At 44.7% G+C, this 17669-nt stretch overlaps 1 protein-coding gene across 2 annotated transcripts in view; it reads left to right on the top strand.

Moving 5' to 3' along the window:
- The window catches only part of HSF4 (heat shock transcription factor 4), a 47909-nt gene that overhangs the window by 10820 nt on the left and 19420 nt on the right, over window positions 1-17669 (top strand). For both annotated transcript variants that reach the window (XM_060695080.2, XM_087877000.1), the window contains exons 3-7: window positions 6543-6670; window positions 7516-7640; window positions 10501-10576; window positions 15003-15067; window positions 16738-16837. In XM_060695080.2, the coding sequence (XP_060551063.2) occupies window positions 6543-6670; window positions 7516-7640; window positions 10501-10576; window positions 15003-15067; window positions 16738-16837 (494 nt within the window). The remainder of the gene's footprint in view (window positions 1-6542; window positions 6671-7515; window positions 7641-10500; window positions 10577-15002; window positions 15068-16737; window positions 16838-17669) is intronic.

Genomic DNA, 17669 nt, shown 5'->3' on the forward strand with positions numbered 1-17669 from the left:
GAATTGCAAGGAATAATTGCACCTGAATGGCAATCACATCACTTCAGGAGGTGCTGCGATGGCCATAGGTCTGAGGAGTGGTAATAATTCCTTTTTCCTTCCCAATGTATTCCAATATAAATTCGCATAGTCATTAAATGGATGGTTGTAAGTCGAGGATTCCCTGTCTTGCATAATTCAAATCAATATTTTTCAAACTTGGGAACTTAAACTCCCAGAATCCCCTGATATTTTATCCAGTATTTGGGTTAACTTGAAAGGATAAACTGCTCAATTGTTAAACGGAGGGCATACAAATTTAATAAATAAATAAGAATAAAATAAAACTATACAGAATAGAAAATACAGTGTCTTTTGTAAGGGCTATTATATATTAATCGATAGGGCTATTATTATTGTTATTTATATTATGGTAATTTATATTATAAACTTCTTGGCAGTTTAGAAGCAAAAAGAAAATTGTCTTCCAAAACGTATCTAAAATTATACATAAAATTTTATAAAAACTTTATAAAATTATAAATAAAGTTCCTATAATTGCATGTGCTTAGCCACAGAAGGTTCTCTTTATTTTTTCAATACAGATAGTCCTGGATTTATGACCACAATTGAGCCCAAATTTCCATAGCTAAGCCAGACAGTTGTTAAGTGAATTTTTCCCCATTTTAACGACATTTCTTGCCAGAGTTGTCAAACGATTCCCTGCAGTTGTTAAGTGAGTCACATGGTTGTTAAGTGAACCTGGCTTCCCCATGGATTTTGCTTGTCTGAAGGTCACAAACGAGGATCACATGACCCCGGGACACTGCAACCGTCATAAGTACAAGTCAGTTGCCAAGCATTTGAATTTTGATAATGTCACTGCAAGGATGCTGCAAGGATCTGAATTTTGATCATGTGACCATGGGGATGCTACAGTGGTCACTGATGTAAAAGCCAGCCATGAATTCATGTTGACAGCTCTCGAAAATTTGATAGAATTAGATTTGGCTAGTAATTTAATAAGAGACTACCAGGGAATCCTAGAAGCAAAAACTGCAGGGGTGGGATCCAGCCGGTTCGTACCAGTTCTGGTGAACCGAGCGCTATGCCATCCTATTTAGCTGTGTTTTTAAATAGTAGTAGTAGTAGTAGTAGTAAGTAGTAGTAGTAGTAGTAGTAATAATAATAATAATAATAATAATAATAATAATAATAATAATAATAATAATAATAATTTATTTATATACCGCCCTCCTCCCGAAGGACTCGGGGCGGTGTACAGCCAAAATTAAAACATAAATATACAATATCATAGTTAAAATTAATTAAAATCATTAAATAGTTTTGGCCGAATTTTAAAACCCAAAGTTAAAACCCAATTTAAAATCATTCAATTAGACAGCCCCGCCTGTCGGAACAGTAGGGTCTTGAGGGCACAGCGAAAGACCCGGAGATCAGAGATGTTATGAATATCCGGGGGCAATTCATTCCAAAGGGCAGGAGCTCCGACAGAGAAGGCTGTCCTGGGTGTCACCAGCCGACATAACTTGGCCAACTGCACCCTGAGGAGTCCCTCTCTGTGGGAGCGAACTGGTCGGTGGGAGGCTGTTGGTGGCAGAAGGCGGTCCCGTAGATATCCTGGTCCTATGCCATGGAGCGCTTTAAAGGTGGTAACCAACACCTTGAATTGCATTCGGAAGACCATTGGGAGCCAGTGCAGCTCGCGCAGGAGAGGTGTTACATGGGCGTAACGAGGTGCGCCCATAACCACCCGTGCAGCCGCATTCTGGACCAGTTGGAGCCTCCGAGTGCTCTTCAAGGGGAGCCCCATGTAGAGAGCATTACAGTAGTCCAGACGGGAGGTGACGAGGGCGTGAGTGACTGTGCGCAAGGCACAGTCAAGGTAAAGCCATGTACATACGTGCAAGCACATGTGCTAACAAAGCCCATGCGCAGAAGGCTACACACATGCCTGGAAGGCACGCGCACGAGTGAAGGAAGTGCCCGCACACATCTTTAGTGCTGGGGCGAACCGGTTGTTAAATTATGTGAAGCCCTCCTCTGAGAAACTGGATTAAGAAATTGAAAAAAAAATAACTTGGTTGGTGGCAGTGCCATTCAACGTTCGTGTTACAGACAAGAAAACAATAATTTCACCTTCCCCGACTTGGTCTCTGCTCTCCACCCATCCATCCTTTTGGTGATCAGATTGATGCACTATTTCTTTGTCATTGTTTATTGTTGATTTTATCATTCTAGTGTTTCACTTCGGTTTATTTTTTATATTTCTTCCTTTTTATTATTGTGAGCTGCTGTTGTGACCTAGGCCCAAGTAGTTATGACCAGACACAATCAGTCCTAAACAAACTTATTTTATTAGAACAGTTGAGAATTACTTCATTCTCAGTTTAGTCCAAAACAAATCCTTCATAAACAGTCCTTCGGCCTTATCACCAACCTTTGTCTTATTTGGCACCCTGCCAAAGGCTTTTCTTGGCAAAAGTTCAGAAGCCAGAGAAGCCAACAAGAAACAAAATGTAGCAATTTTGCTTTCCTACAAAGATCCTAAGAGCCATTGCTGCTCTTTTAAGCCTTCTTAAAGGGAGGGGTCAATCATCTCCTGGCCTTACTCCCAAGTCGTCCTTTTTGCTTTAGCTGCTCTTGCCTTCTGGCAGCTCTTCGCATGCGTGCACTAGGAACAGGCTCCTCCTGTTCCTCTGCCTCTCTGCTATCCGCCTCTGGAGGCTCCGGAGTCCGTGCATTGCTCCCAGATGGCCCTGGCCCCATCTCTGCCTCCAACGCAGAGCCCTCGTCTGGGCCTTCCCCAAACTCCAGGACTGGCCCATGGTCCTCCCCAGCCTCCTCACTGTCCGACTCCGCTGCCAGCTCCGCAGGCTGCCAGTGGACCACAGCTGCCGAGAGTAGCTCCCGGGGCGAAATAGTTGGCAAATAAATTTAACAAATAATAATAATGACACGAATTGAGTCTAAGTCTACCACGTCCCTTGAGGTCAGTCTGGATTTGAGGGATGCTTGTTTTCTTTAAGTAGACCGATTACAGGTGGTCCTCGCCTTACAACAGTGCGTACAACATTTAGTGACCGTCACTGAAAAAAGTGACTCATGACCGTTTTTCACACTTACAACCGTTGCATTATCCCTTTGGTCACGTTATCAAAATTCAGATGCTTGGCAACTGGTTCATACTTATGACGGTCGCAGTGTCCCGGGGTCACGTGATCCCCTTTTGCAACTTTCTGACAAATAAAATCAATGGGGGAAGCCAGATTCACTTAACAACTGTGTTACTGGTTTAACAACTGCAGTGATTCGCTTAACAAATGCGGCAAGAAAAGTCGTAAATTGGGGCAAAACTCACAATGTCTTATTTAGCAACATGAGTTTTTGGCTCAACTGGGGTCGTACGTTGAGAATTACCTGTACAATGCTTGGATTTTGACAAATGTCGGATTTTCCTGTCCCTTGAAAATACTGGATTGTGGGCATTTATCCTGTTGTGGTTTTTGGAATCATGCTGCAATGAAAATTGACATCTTCAAATCTTAGAATCAGAATCCTAAGGCAGGAGTCCTTATATCATCCCAGCCAAATCATCCCAAAGGTGTTTTTTCCAAAGGCAACTGGACTTCGTTTTTCCTTGAAGATGTTTCACTTTCATCCAAGAAGCCTCTTCAGTTCTGATTGGTGGTGGAAAATCCGATATGACCCCACCTATCTCTTGTTTACAACCAAGATGATTAGGGGACTGGAGGCTAAAACATATAAAGAACGGTTGCAGGAACTGGGTATGTCTAGTTTAATGAAAAGAAGGACTAGGGGTGGCATGACAGCAGTCTTCCAATATTTGAGTTGCCACAAAGAAGAGGGAAACAACCTATTCTCCAAAGCACCTGAAGGCAGGACAAGGAGTAATAGATAGAAATTAAGGAGAGACGCAACCTAGAACTAAGGAGAAATTTCCTGACAGTTAGAATAATTAACCAGTGGAACAACTTGCCTCCAGAAGTTGTAGGTACTCCAACACTGGAAGTTTATAAGAAGAGATTGGACAACCATTTGTCTGAAATGCTATAGGGTTTCCTGCCTAAGCAGGGGGTTGGACTATAAGACCTCCAAGGTCCCTAACTGTCAGGTTTCGATGCTATCTCAAAATAAATGAATTTCCAAACTGCCGATCTTTGAGGAAATTTTCTCTTTATTGAACATAGTGATCTGTCCCTGGCTCTTTTGCGGTCAGCACTGACCTTTGCCCCCCAAGCCCTCCCTTTCCGATCCCCAATTCTCTGCGTCTCATTGGCTATCTTCCAAGCCACTCTCCTCATCCCATCTCCGTCAGATCACAGGAATGTCCCCCCTCCTCCCATCTCCGAGGAAACAGAATCTTTAAAGGAATTAAGTAGGCAAAAGTTCAAGCTTCTCCTCTCCTTCATATGTCAGCGCTGAAACGCTGACACCTAACTCTGTTATTCTATCTTAGTTGTTGTTCTGTTCTGTTCTGTTCTGTTCTGTTCCGTTCCGTTCCATTCTGTTCCACTCCACTCTGGTTCCATAGCTATTTGCACTATTCAAGTGACCCCGAAGGCACAGATAAACCTCCAAATGGCCTCAACAACTCTCAGAAAGATTACTAATGACCAGATGACCGCAAGGACTATACATAAATCTTCCCATTCTCCACCAGTCAATCAGAACTGAAGAAGCTTCTTGGATGAGAAGCGAAACTTCTTCAAGAGAAAAAGCAAAGTCCAGTTGCCTTTTGAAAAAGCACCTTTGGGACATCCTGTCATGGTCCTCCAGCAGTCTGTGGAGCTGGCAGCGGAGTCGGACAGTAAGAAGGCTGGGGAGGAACATGGGCCAGTCCTGGAGTCTGGGGAAGGCTCGGACGAGGGGTCTGCTTCGGAGGCAGAGATGGGGCCAGGGCCATCTGGGAGTTATGTGCGGACTCCGGAGTCTCCAGAGTCAGACATCAGAGAGGCAGAGGACCAGGGGGAGCCTGTTCCCAGTGCACACATGCGCAGAGCTGCCAGAAGGCAAGAACAGTTAAAACAAAAGGGACGACTCAGGAGTAAAACTTGCAGGTGATTGGCCCCTCCCATAAGACATAAAGGAAGAGCAAAGGCATGTGGGCCTTTACAGGAAGCAACGTTGTGGATGGTGTCGGTTTGTACTTTGAAGCTCCGTTTTTGACTCTGTGTTTCCGTGTGGCCTTGCCAAGATAAAGGTGGGTGTTTACCAGCGTTATCCGAAGGACTGTAGCAGACTTCTGTTGGACTATTTATAAACTCTTGGTGATTCAGCACCTGCTGTGAATGGAAGGAATTCACAGCCATGAAAATAAAAAAAGGGTTTTTGGGACCAATGGTGTGCTTTTTACTATATCAGGAAGCCTAGGTCAAAACACATCCATGACTTGGATGACCGAGAATCTCCGTAGACATCCCAGACCGATGGATGCCCAATCTTGCTCTGTTATTTTACTCTGCAACAGGACAGAAAATAATTTCCTATACAGTAATTCTTCCCCTCTTATCACATGCTGCAACAGGGAAGTAGCTTAGTTCTTGCACAGATACAGTCCTCAACTTACAACCAACAAGATGAGCCCAAACATTACTTTTACACATTTCAAATTACACAGATTCATCCCTAAAATTTTATTTAAACTAATTGCTAGCATGTTCTCCTCCATACCTCCTTCTATTATTTGGCTAATTTCCAGCATGTTGTGTTTGGCTAATTTCCAGCATATTCTCCTCTGAGCCTCCCACCATTATTGGCTGATTTCCAGCATTTTATGTTGGCTTATTTCCAGCATATCTCCTCCAACTCTCCTCCTATTGCTTGGCTGATTTCCAGCATTTTATGTTGGCTGATTTCCAGCATATCTCCTCCAACTCTCCTCCTCCTCTGTGTAAAAGTAATGATAAAATTTAAGATATCAAGATTTGATGGAATGGGTCAAGAGTCTAAGAAATGTAGTTAGAATTTTGTATAAATGGTAAGAAAAATGGAGATGTATTGAATTTGAAATTAAGTTTTGAGGTGATAAAATTGTGGTTAATAATTAGAATAAGAGATTAGAATATTGTTAAAAAGTATTTTGCAACTGATGGTAAAAGAGATGATAAAGACAATGTGGAGAAGAACCAGATATAAGCAGGATTGATACTTAGACACAAATGAGCTAAAGTAAATATGAAATTAAAATTGTATTGATGTAATAGATTTATATAGATAAGGATGTTAAATCTATGTTAAAATTTATTCTCCTTATGTTTTGAACTTTTACCTGTTAAAGATGCAATGGGAAATTGTGAATGGAGTCTGTCAAAGAAATGTAAGCGTGGTAACCATCTATGACCGGATCGAGTTTTTGCTCTTGAAAGTTATATTTTATGCTTATGTTTGAAAAATAATGAAAAATATTTACAAAAAAAAAAAAAGATGATCCCGAACATTTGTCTCTCTAAACTGCGCTGTTGTTGAGGGAAACATGGTGTAACCTCCACTCCGCTCTTTCTTCTATCTGTTGCATGTAGACGGGTTTAGGAAAGTGGTGAACATCGAACAAGGCGGACTTGTGAAACCTGAACGTGATGATACGGAATTCCAACATCTTTATTTCCTACAAGGCCATGAACATCTTTTGGAGCTGATCAAAAGGAAGGTAGGAGCTTGTTGCGGCCCGCCAGCGGCCAGAGGAACTGGCAGCAGATTCGGACAGTGAGGAGGTTGGGGAGGAACATGGATCAATCCTGGAGTCTGGGGAAGGCTCTGATGAGGGCTCTGCATCGGAGGCAGAGAGGGGGCCAGGGCCGTCTGACAGTTATCAGCTGCCTTCAGAGTCAGACATCAGTGAGGTAGATGAACAGCTGGAGCCTGTTCCGAGTGTACGCATGCACAGAGTTTCCAGATGAAGGGAACAACTAAAGAACAAGGGTCGACTTGGGAGTAAGGCCACAGGTGGACGATGAAGGGCCCCTCCCAGAGGGAATAAAAGAGGGGCGAAAGGGGAGTGGAGTTTACAGGAGACAATTAGTTCATTCCTGCATTTTTGCCAAGTATTGCGGCGTCTGAAAGATATCGGTCTGGCCACTCTCCAAGCCTGATAAAGGTCGGTAATGGTGAACTATCTTGAAAGACTGGGGGAGAGGAAAGACTTTGCTGGAGAGGCATTCACTGTAAATTTAATAAAAGGGGTTTATTGGGATGAGGACTCGGCTTCGTGCTGCTGGGGAAGCCTAGGCCAGAACATGATCTAGATCAGTGTTTCTCAACCTTGGAAGCTTGAAGATGGGTGGACTTCAACTCCCAGAATCCCCCAGCCAGCGCTGCTGGCTAGGGGATTCTGGGAGTTGAAGTCCACCCATCTTCAAGCTTCCAAGGTTGAGAAACACTGATCTAGAATTTAGAGGATACCAAACTTAGCTGTAGATATGATGACCCATCCCCCCCCCTTTTTTTGGAAACTGTTGTTTCTTGCTCTTCTCTTCCTCCTCTTTGTTCCTTCAGGTGTCTGTGGTGAAAAGTGAAGAAACCAAGATGCGCCAAGAAGACCTCAGCAGGCTTTTGTACGAGATCCAAGTCCTCAGGAACCAGCAGGAGATGATGGAATGTCAAGTGCAGGATGTGAAACAGTAAGCCCGTCTCCTGGCTGTTGTGACCTAGGCCCAAGTAGTTATTACCAGACAACATCAGTCATAAACAAACATATTTTATTAGAATAGCTGAGAATTAGTTCATTCTCAGCTTAGTCCAAATTAATTCCAAAACAAGTCCCTCAGAAAAAGTCCTTCGGCCTTATCACCAACCTTTGTCTTCTTTGGCACCCTGCCAAAGGCTTTTCTTGGCAAAGCCCCACAAAGTTCAGAAACAAGAGATGCCGACAAGAAACAAATGTAGCAACGTTGCTTTCCTACAAAGATCCCAAGAGCCGTTGCTACTGTTTTAAGCCTTCTGGGAAGGGCCAATAATCTCCTGGCCTTACTCCCAGGTTGTCCCTTTTGTTTTAGCTGTTCTTGCCTTCTGGCAGCTCTTCGCATGCGTGCACTCTGCCTCTCTGCTGTCCGCTTCTGGAGGCTCGGAATCTGCGCATTGCTCCCAGATGGCCCTGGCCCCATCTCTGCCTCCGACGCAGAGCCCTCATCCAGGCCTTCCCCTAACTCCAGGACTTGCCCAGTTTCCTCCCCAGCCTCCTCACTGTTCGACTCCGCTGCTAGCTCCATGAGCTGCTGGTGGACCACAACACTGGCCTTCAAATGTGGCATTTATCTCAGGACTTCACGGCATGTAAACATCAGCTTGGGGAACTGCACCCAGCCTCCACCATGGGCAGCATCTCCAAAGGCCATCAGAAGTGGTCTAAATAGAAGTTCATTCCTGGGCTGAGAATGGAGACTGTGATTTTTTGGTATTTGGTGTCAGGAAGTGCTACTGTCTAAGCCAGGAGTCTCCAGACTTGGCAACTTTAAGACTTGTGGACTTCAACATTGAAAATTCATGGCTGAGGAATTCTGGAAGTTGAAGTCAACAAGCCTTAAAATTTGGAGACTCCTGCAGTAGGCCACAACCTCTCCAAATCGGCTGTGCAGGTAGTCCTTGATTTAGAACCACAATTGAGCCCAAACTTTCTGTTGCTAAATGAAACACTTGTTAAGTGAGATTTGCCTCATTTTACGACCTTTCTTGCCACCGTTGTTAAGCGAATCACTGCAGCTGATAAATCAGTAACCCGGTTGTTAAGTGAATCTGGCTTCCCCCATTGATTTGGCTTGTCAGAAGGTCGCAAAAGGGGATCACGTGACTCTGGGACACAGCAACGGTCGTAAGTATGAAGTTTGCCAAGTATCTGAATTTTGCTGCGAAGGTTGTAAGAGTGAAAAAACGGTCGTAAGTCACTTTTTCAGTGCCATTGTAACTTTGAATGGTCACTGAATGAACTGTTGTACGTTGAGGACTACCTGTATTTGTATACAACCATTCATAGTTAAAATTAACCAAGTAAGACCTGACGATAAATGATCCATGCCTACCTATTCACTGAATTGTACAGAGCTGCCACACCTTATCATGTATATCATGTTGTTCCGCCAGGCCGGGCTATCAATATAATAATTTTAAATTGGGATATTTTAAATTTTTTTGGGGTTTTAAACCGGCCAAATCTATTTAATTATTTTAATTTTTAATCATTGTTGTGTCTTGTGCTTTTAAATTGGCTGTACACCGCCCTGAGTCCTTCAGGAGAAGGGCGGTATAGAAATAAAATTATTATTATTATTATTATTATTATTATTATTATTATTATTATTATTATTATTATTATTATTATTACTATTATTACTATTATTACTATTATTACTATTACTATTATTATTATTATTATTATTATTATTATTATTATTATTATTATTATTATTATTATTTCAGCCTGCACTACTAAGGCAGTCTTATCCAATCCATGTTCTGGCAGCCAAGAATGATAGCAGTTGAACTGAACTAATCTAAGCCCCCAGTTTGAGCACAGTTGCATAGAAATATACAAACCTCTAGATCAGGGGTGAAATGCTCCTGGTTCAGACTGGATCGCCCAATCCGGTAGCGATGGGTGGTTCGGAGAACCGATAGCAAAAATCCCTGTCCCTCTCCCCCCACCCCCATGCCCAGCTGAGCCGCACAATCATCAGAGGCTTTTTTTTTTTACTTTTAAAAGCATTTTTTCTACAACCTCTTCAGGTGAAAAAATGCTTTAAAAAAAAAAGCCTCTGATGATCACGCGGCTCAGCTGGGATCGTCAGAGCCTTTTGAAAGATTTTTTTACAAATGTAGAAAAAATGGTTTTAAAAGTAAAAATAAAAAAAAGGCCATGCCCACCCAGTCACATTACCCTTCACACCAAGCCATGCCCACAGAACCGGTAGTAACAAATGTTAGATTTCACCACTGCTGTAGATCAGTGGTGGTGAACCTTTTACTTACCGATTGCCGAACAGGAATGTGCTTTGTGCGCTGCGCATGCCCACATGCCATCCACGGTAACGCGTGGCTCCTCCCCATGTGCTGTCCGCGCAACCGCACCATTTGCGCATGCACACAGCTTTTGCACATGCGCCCCAGCAGTCACTGCATGCACAATCTCACCATATGCACACAGCTCTTGTGCACGCAATGCACATGTGCAAACGCTGTCTATGCATGCACGCATTGTGCGCCAGTCATCTCGTGCGCATGCGCAAACGCACACATGCGCAGGAGAGCTCTGAAGCCCAGCTGGGTCCCCTGAATTGAGTGCATGTGCACCAGAGGCCTTGAACACTAGCTGGGTGGCATGAACATGCGCAGTTTCAGGTGAGCTTGGCGACAGCTCGCATGCCCAGAAAAATGGCTCTACGTGCCACTTCCAGCACGAGTGCCAGAAGTTCGCCAACGTGTCTCTAGATGATGATCTTGAGGAGCCCACCGTCAGCTGTGTTAGCATGACAACTCTTCTCTTTTCAGGCAGAACGAGGTTTTGTGGAAGGAAGTTCTATGTCTCCGGCAAAACCATTTGCAGCATCAGAAAGTGATCAATAAGGTAACGAGGGGATTGAGACTGATAGAGCACCATTGAGACATATTCTCAACCTGGGGTGGGTTTTACGTTTGGCTTTGCTTAACCGTGCTTTCTTTGAGTCCATGTAGGAGAAGAGCAGGCAAGAGCTGGGGGGGTGGGGTGGGGGAGTGGAGTTAAGCATGTCATCAGTTTAGAATCATTACGTTCCCACAAATGATTGAAGTCCAACCCCTCTTGAATTCCATTGACATTTATCTGGTGCCAATTTAGAACTGATTGTTAGTTGGCTAGATTCTTATATATTCTTATATACAACACTAAAGCTCAGGATGTTACAACACAGCCAACTACCCAGGATGTTGCAGCACAGGACTCAGGATGTCACAACACTAGAGCTGAGGATGCTACCACACAATCCATTACCCAGGTCGTTATAACACAAAAGGCTAATGGGCACACAGCTAAGACCTTGCCCACACAGGATGTTACGAAACAACCAACTAATCTGCAAACATCAACTCCATCTACTAATCAAGATGTAACAACACAGCCAACCAACCCGCTTACAACAACAAAGCCAGCGCTCCACACCTCCCCACCAGTATTTATAGAGAGATGGCATCTCCGATCACGCTTTGCTCGCACAAGCACGAAGCTGAAGACACCAGCCTGAAGATGACGAGTGGGACCTCGTTGAAACGTTGCCAAGATATTCTCAATCTTATACGGGAAAAGACCTGAATACGCCAAGACTATATATTCTAGAGATTAAGATCAGGTATGAAGGATCAGGACCATACATTAAGTTGCAGTTCAAAGATTTATTGCTTAAACCTATACACCACACTATAAAAAAATTGTTGAGACTCTAGAAAAAATGCAGAGATGATTAGGGGACTGGAGCAGTAGTGGGTTACAAATCCTGTTGCTACCAGTTTGCTCGTGGATGCGTGCACGCTTGTGTTTGCGCATGACGCTTCTGCACATGCACAGAAGCTTATTCGCATGCGCAGAGACATCCGGGCGGGTGGGCAAAGCCTCCTGCTGACACCGCTACCGGTTTGCCCAATCCGGGGTGAACTGGTAGCAACCCACCACTGGACTGGAGGCTAAAACATAGGATGAAAGGTTGCAGGAACTGGGCATGGCTAGTCTAGTGAAGAGAAGGACCAGGGGAGACATGAGAGCATCTTCCAATATTTGAGGGGCTGCCACAAAGAGGAGGGGATTAAGCTCCTTTCCAAGGCACCGGAAGGAATAATATATGGAAACTGAACAAGGAGAGATTCAACCTGGAAATAAGGAGGAATTTTCTGACAGTGAGAGCAATCAACCCATGGAACAGAAGCTGCCTTCGGAAGTTGTGGCCGCTTCATCACTGGAGGCTTTCAAGAAGAGACTGGACTGCCCTCTTTCAGAAATGGTGCAGGGTGTCCTGCTTGGGCGGGGGGTTGGACTAGATGACCTACAAGGTCCCTTCCAACTCTGTTAATCTGAATCTGAATACACGAGAATCTAGTCAACTAAAATTCTATACTAAATAAGCGTCAGACAAGGATCAATGGAATTCAAGAGGGCTTGGACTTGGACAACATAATGACTCTAAACTGATAACATGCTTAACTCCTCTTCCTAACTGCCTGCTCTTCTTCTACCTTCACTGGAATTTTGTATCATGCTAAACTCTGGGTTGGGGTTTGCAAACCACTATCGCTTGCTTTGCGCATCTAGTAAGCCTAGGATAAAGACGCCTGCTTTGTGGAACACCCTTTCCCTTGAGATCTGGCAGGCCCCTGTCTTTTAATTAGTGTTTTGCAACCTTGGCAACTTGAAGGTGTATGGATTTCAACTCCCAGAATTCTTAGTTGGCTGGGGAATTCTAGGAGTTGAAGGCCATACATCCTGAAGCTGCCAAAGTTGAGAAATTCTGCTTTTAACCTTTCAGAAGTTAAAGGTTTTTTTTTTTTAATTTGATTTATATGCCGCCCTTCTCCGGAGACTCAGGGCGGCTTACAATGCGCTAAGCAATAGCCTTCATCCTTTTGTATATTTATACAAAGTCAGCTTATTGCCCCCACAATCCGGGTCCTCATTTTACCTACCTTTGAAAGGATGGAAGGTTGAGTCAACCTTAAGCCTGGTGAGATTCAAACTTACAGTAATTGCAGACAGCTGGTGTTAATCACAATGCTATCAGTCTGCTGAGCCACCAGGCCCTTGAGTTTGTTGCGATCTAGGCTTCCTGAGTCATTAAAACACACGAGTCGTCCCAAAAACCTCTTTTATTGCAACAGCTGTGAATTACGTTCATTCACAGCTGAGTCCCAATTAGTTGCAAAAAGTCCTTCAGGAGAAGTCCTTCGGGATAATCACCAACCTTTATCTCCCTCGACACGCTCCCAAAGACCTACTAAGGCAAAGCCACACGGAGTCCAGAATCAAACAGCGATGCCGACTGGGAACAGAATTAACAACGTTGCTTTCCTGCAAAGGGCCCACGTGCCTTTGCTCCTCTTTTAAGCCTTATGGGAGGGGCCAATCATCTCCAGGCCTTACTCCTGAGTCGTCCCTTTTGTTTTAACTCTTCTTGCCTGCGCATGCACGCACTAGGAACAGGCTCCTCCTATTCCTCTGCCTCTCTGATGTCCGACTCTGGAGGCTTTGGAGTCCGTGCATAACTCCCAGATGTCCCTGGCCCCATCTCTGCCTTCAACGCAGAGCGCTCGTCCGAGCCTTCCCCAGACTCCAGGACTGGCCCATCTTCCTCCCCAGCCTCCTCACTGTCCGACTCATCTGCCAGCACTGCAAGCTGCTGGCGGACCACAACAGGTTTTCCTTCCAAGCGCTGAGATAGGGTAAAGATGGAATTGGTACAGAGGTTTGCATGTTGCATCCAATGAGTTTGATGATGGAGTCAGATTTTTCTGCATCTGTTTTTGTTTTCTGCTTCTTTTTTTTTGCACAATTTTGTTTTTATATTGTGGTTGCGAGCTGCCTGTGGTTCTGATTTTAAAGCGGGCAACTCTACTAGTATTATAAATTAATGTGTGTCTGCCTTGGTGCAAATGTCAACTCCTTGGAAGTCTTAAATGTTGACTTGTAGAATTTAGCTTAAGCCAAAGTATCTCAGCCCATCTCACCCATCCACAAAAGCTGGTTTATGGGATAAACCAGCTTTTTCAATTCATTTCACCTTTATCCCGGAGTTGTGGGTGCACCATCGCTGAAGGTCCCAAAGGTGCTTCCCCCCCCCACCGAGGTGAAATCCAGCAGGTTCTAACAGGTTCTGGCGAACTGGTAGCGGAAATTTTGAGTAATTTGGAGAACCAGCAAATACCACCTCTGGCTGGCCCCAGAGTGGGGCGGGAATGGAGATTCTGCAATATCCTTCCCCCAGGAGGGGAGGGAATGAAGATTTTGCAATATCCTTCCCCTGCCACACCCACCAAGCCATGCCCACCGAACCTGTAGGGAAATATTTTAGATTTCACCCCTGCCCCCACTATCAGCGCACAAAGCAAGCTGTCAGCACTTCAAGCTGCATTTACTCTAGTGCTGACATAAGAAGGAGAAGAGGGGGCAGCTGGCAAGAGGACGCTTGACATTTCACCTACTTATTTTCCCTGAAGATAATATCCCCTAGGAGATGAGATGGGAGGGGGGACATTCCTGGGAGCTTAAGTAGTAGATATGGGGAGAGTGATTTGGAAGAAGGCCAATGAGACGCAGAGAATTGGGGAACGGAAAGGGAAGGTTTGGGATCAGGAAGTCAGAGTTGGCTACGCCACGATCGGGGACAGATTGTCGTGCTTAATAAAATGAAAGATTTCTTCAAAGACTATCTGTTTGGAAATGCAATTTATTTTATTTGAGACGACATCGAAAGCTGACACAAGCGATGTGAAGCCAAATATTTTCAAAAAAAAAAAAAAAAGCTAAGAAAGTCCAGTTGCCTTTTGAGGAAAAAAAGAGCAGCTTTGGGACAACCATGTCCTGGAGGATTGAGAATCTCCGTAGATGCTATCTCTGGAGGTTTGCAAGAATAGACTGGACCCAGGGGGTCTCCCACCTTGGCAACTTTAAGACTTGTGGACTTCAACTCTCAGAATTCTGAAACTCCCAGAAACTCTGGGAGTTGAAGTCCACAAGTCTTAAAGTTGCCAAGGTTGGAGACCCCTGGACTGGACAACCACTTGACCAGAATGATATAAAGTCTCCTGCCTTAGGTTGGACTAGAAGACCTCCAAGGTCCCTCCTATCCCTATGATTCTATAAAAGCCTATGAAATACTGGGAAATACAATTTTGGGCAAAACAGGTGTTTGGCTTAGGTGCCTATTCAGAAGGTTGTCCGTGCAAGCAGAAGGGGAACACCAGGTGTTCAAAGAGAGAGAGAGAGAGAGAGAGATGCTGCCGTATTGTCTGCTGACTACTATTTTCCTCAACAGCTGATTCAATTTCTGTTTGGCCAGCTCCAGTCCAGTCCCAGCAGCCCTGGGATAAAGAGAAAACGGTGAGTAGCAGCCTCATGTGACGCCTACGTGGGCAAGGAACTCTTGGGGGGCTTGCAAAGTGTGGAGCTGTTTCAAAGGGCAGAGCTGGTCATGGGACTTGGGTACCCTGGTGACCAGGATCTGAACAGGGGTGGAATTGATGAGTCAGAGCTGCTGATTCAGGGCCCTTGGACAACCACCCAGTCAGCTGCTGTGGCCTTTGTTTAGAAGCATGCTAGGCTGAGGGAGAGGAGACCAATGCCGAAGGGTTGGGGTGGAGGCAAGCTGCTTCACGAACCCCACCCCGTGGGATTAGTTACTCGTAGCTCTGAGGGGGTGAGGGAGATCTACCTGGATTGGATTGAAATGAAGTCATCTTGAGGGTTTTGGGGGGGGGTCCACCTCATTCATGGGATGCTCTGGAATAACCAAAGGGAGCTTGAGAACATTATGGGGGGATCTGTGGGAGAAGTTTATCCATCCTTGTCCAACAATCATTGAAGGAAAAGAGATTGGATGAGCACTCAACCTTCTTATAAGCGAAAGAAGTTGTTTTTTTTCACACTTGGCAACTTTAAGATGAGTTGACTTCCATCCTCAGAATTCCCCAGCCAGCATGTTTTAAGGTACAGATTTCAACTCCCAGAATTCCCCAGCTAGCATGTTTTAAGGTACGGACTTCAACTCCCAGAATTCCCCAGCTAGCATGTTTTAAGGTACGGACTTCAACTCCCAGAATTCCCCAGCTAGCATGTTTTAAGGTACGGACTTCAACTCCCAGAATTCCCCAGCTAGCATGTTTTAAGGTACGGATTTCAACTCCCAGAATTCCCCAGCTGGCATGTTTTAAGATACGGACTTCAACTCCCAGAATTCCCCAGCTAGCATGTTTTAAGGTACAGACTTCAACTCCAAGAATTCCCCAGCTAGCATGTTTTAAGGTACGGACTTCAACTCCCAGAATTCCCAGCTAGCATGTTTTAAGGTACAGACTTCAACTCCCAGAATTCCCCAGCTAGCATGTTTTAAGGTACGGACTTCAATTCCCAGAATTCCCCAGCTAGCATGTTTTAAGGTACGGACTTCAATTCCCAGAATTCCCCAGCTAGCATGTTTTAAGGTACGGACTTCAACTTCCAGAATTCCCCAGCTAGCATGTTTTAAGGTACGGACTTCAATTCCCAGAATTCCCCAGCTAGCATGTTTTAAGGTACGGACTTCAATTCCCAGAATTCCCCAGCTAGCATGTTTTAAGGTACGGACTTCAACTTCCAGAATTCCCCAGCCAGCGAATTCGTCCGTACCTAGTCTATGTACATACAGTCTGTAACCTCATTCATAAGTTACAAATAGGATTAAGTCTTCCATTTACCGAGTAAACAAAGAACAAGTACATAGATTTATGGTGTTATAAAGGCACCAGGCTAAAAACCAGGAGACTCTGAGTTCTGGCCCCATTTTATGCCCAAAACTAGATGGGTGTCCTTGGAGGCCAGTCCCTGCCTCTCAACCCTAGGAAGCAAGCAATGGCGAACCTCTTCCAGACTCTTGCCAAATCGAGAGGATCCCCAGGAGTCAAGACAAACCTGAAGGCACCATAAATAAAATGGAATAATATGTGATAAAGCTGTGGGAGCCAGACATCAGGATGTGGGGGGGTTAAACTGCTTCGCTTCCTATCTGCCCATAGGCCTCTCATGTTGGATGATGGGAACTCTGCCCCACAGGTGGCCAAATTCAGAAGACCTCTGCCTTTGGATCCCTTTCACGAGCCTTGCTACATTCAGTCTGTAAGTTTGGGATTGTGATCCATCCAGTCTTTGCTTTTTAACCTGCTCTTGTTTTGACTGGCAACTGATTTGGGATGTCAAGTCAGCTCTTTGTTGGCCGGTTAGCTCTGCGGCTGGTGATTTGGTTCAGATTGGTTCAGATTAGATTAACAGAGTTGGAAGGGACCTTATAGGTCATCTAGTCCAACCCCCTGCCCAAGAGGAGACCCTACATCATTTCTGACAGATGGCAGTCCAGTCTCTTCTTGAAAGCCTCCAGTGATGAAGCTCCCATGACTTCTGAAGGCAGCTTCTGTTCCATGGGTTGATTGTTCTCACTGTCAGAAAATTTCTCCTTATTTCTAGGTTGAATCTCTCCTTGGTCAGTTTCCATCCATTATTCCTTATCTGGCCTTCGGGTGCTTTGGAGAATAGCTTGACCCCCTCCTCTCTGTGGCAGCCCCTCAAATATTGGAAGACTGCTATACTGTCCCCCCTGGTCCTTCTCTTCACTAGGCCAGCCATGCCCAGTTCCTGCAACCATTCTTCATATGTTTTAGCTTCCAGTCCCCTCATCATCCTGGTTGCTGTTGTCTGCACTCTTTCTAGAGTCTCAACATCTTTTTTATAGTGTGGTGACCAAAACTGGATGCAGGATTCCAAGTGTGGACTTACTAAGGCTTTATAGAGTGGTATTAGTACCTCCCTTGATCTTGATTCTATCCCTCTGTTAATGCAATTTTTTTTTTTTTTAATTTATATGCCGCCCTTCTCCGGAGACTCAGGGCGGCTTACAGTGCGTTAAGCAATAGCCTTCATCCTTTTGTATATTTATACAAAGTCAGCTTATTGC

This window comes from Pantherophis guttatus, chromosome 11 (genome assembly GCF_059756535.1).
Source record: "Pantherophis guttatus breed Tessera chromosome 11, ASM5975653v1, whole genome shotgun sequence".
Lineage (NCBI taxonomy): Eukaryota > Metazoa > Chordata > Lepidosauria > Squamata > Colubridae > Pantherophis > Pantherophis guttatus.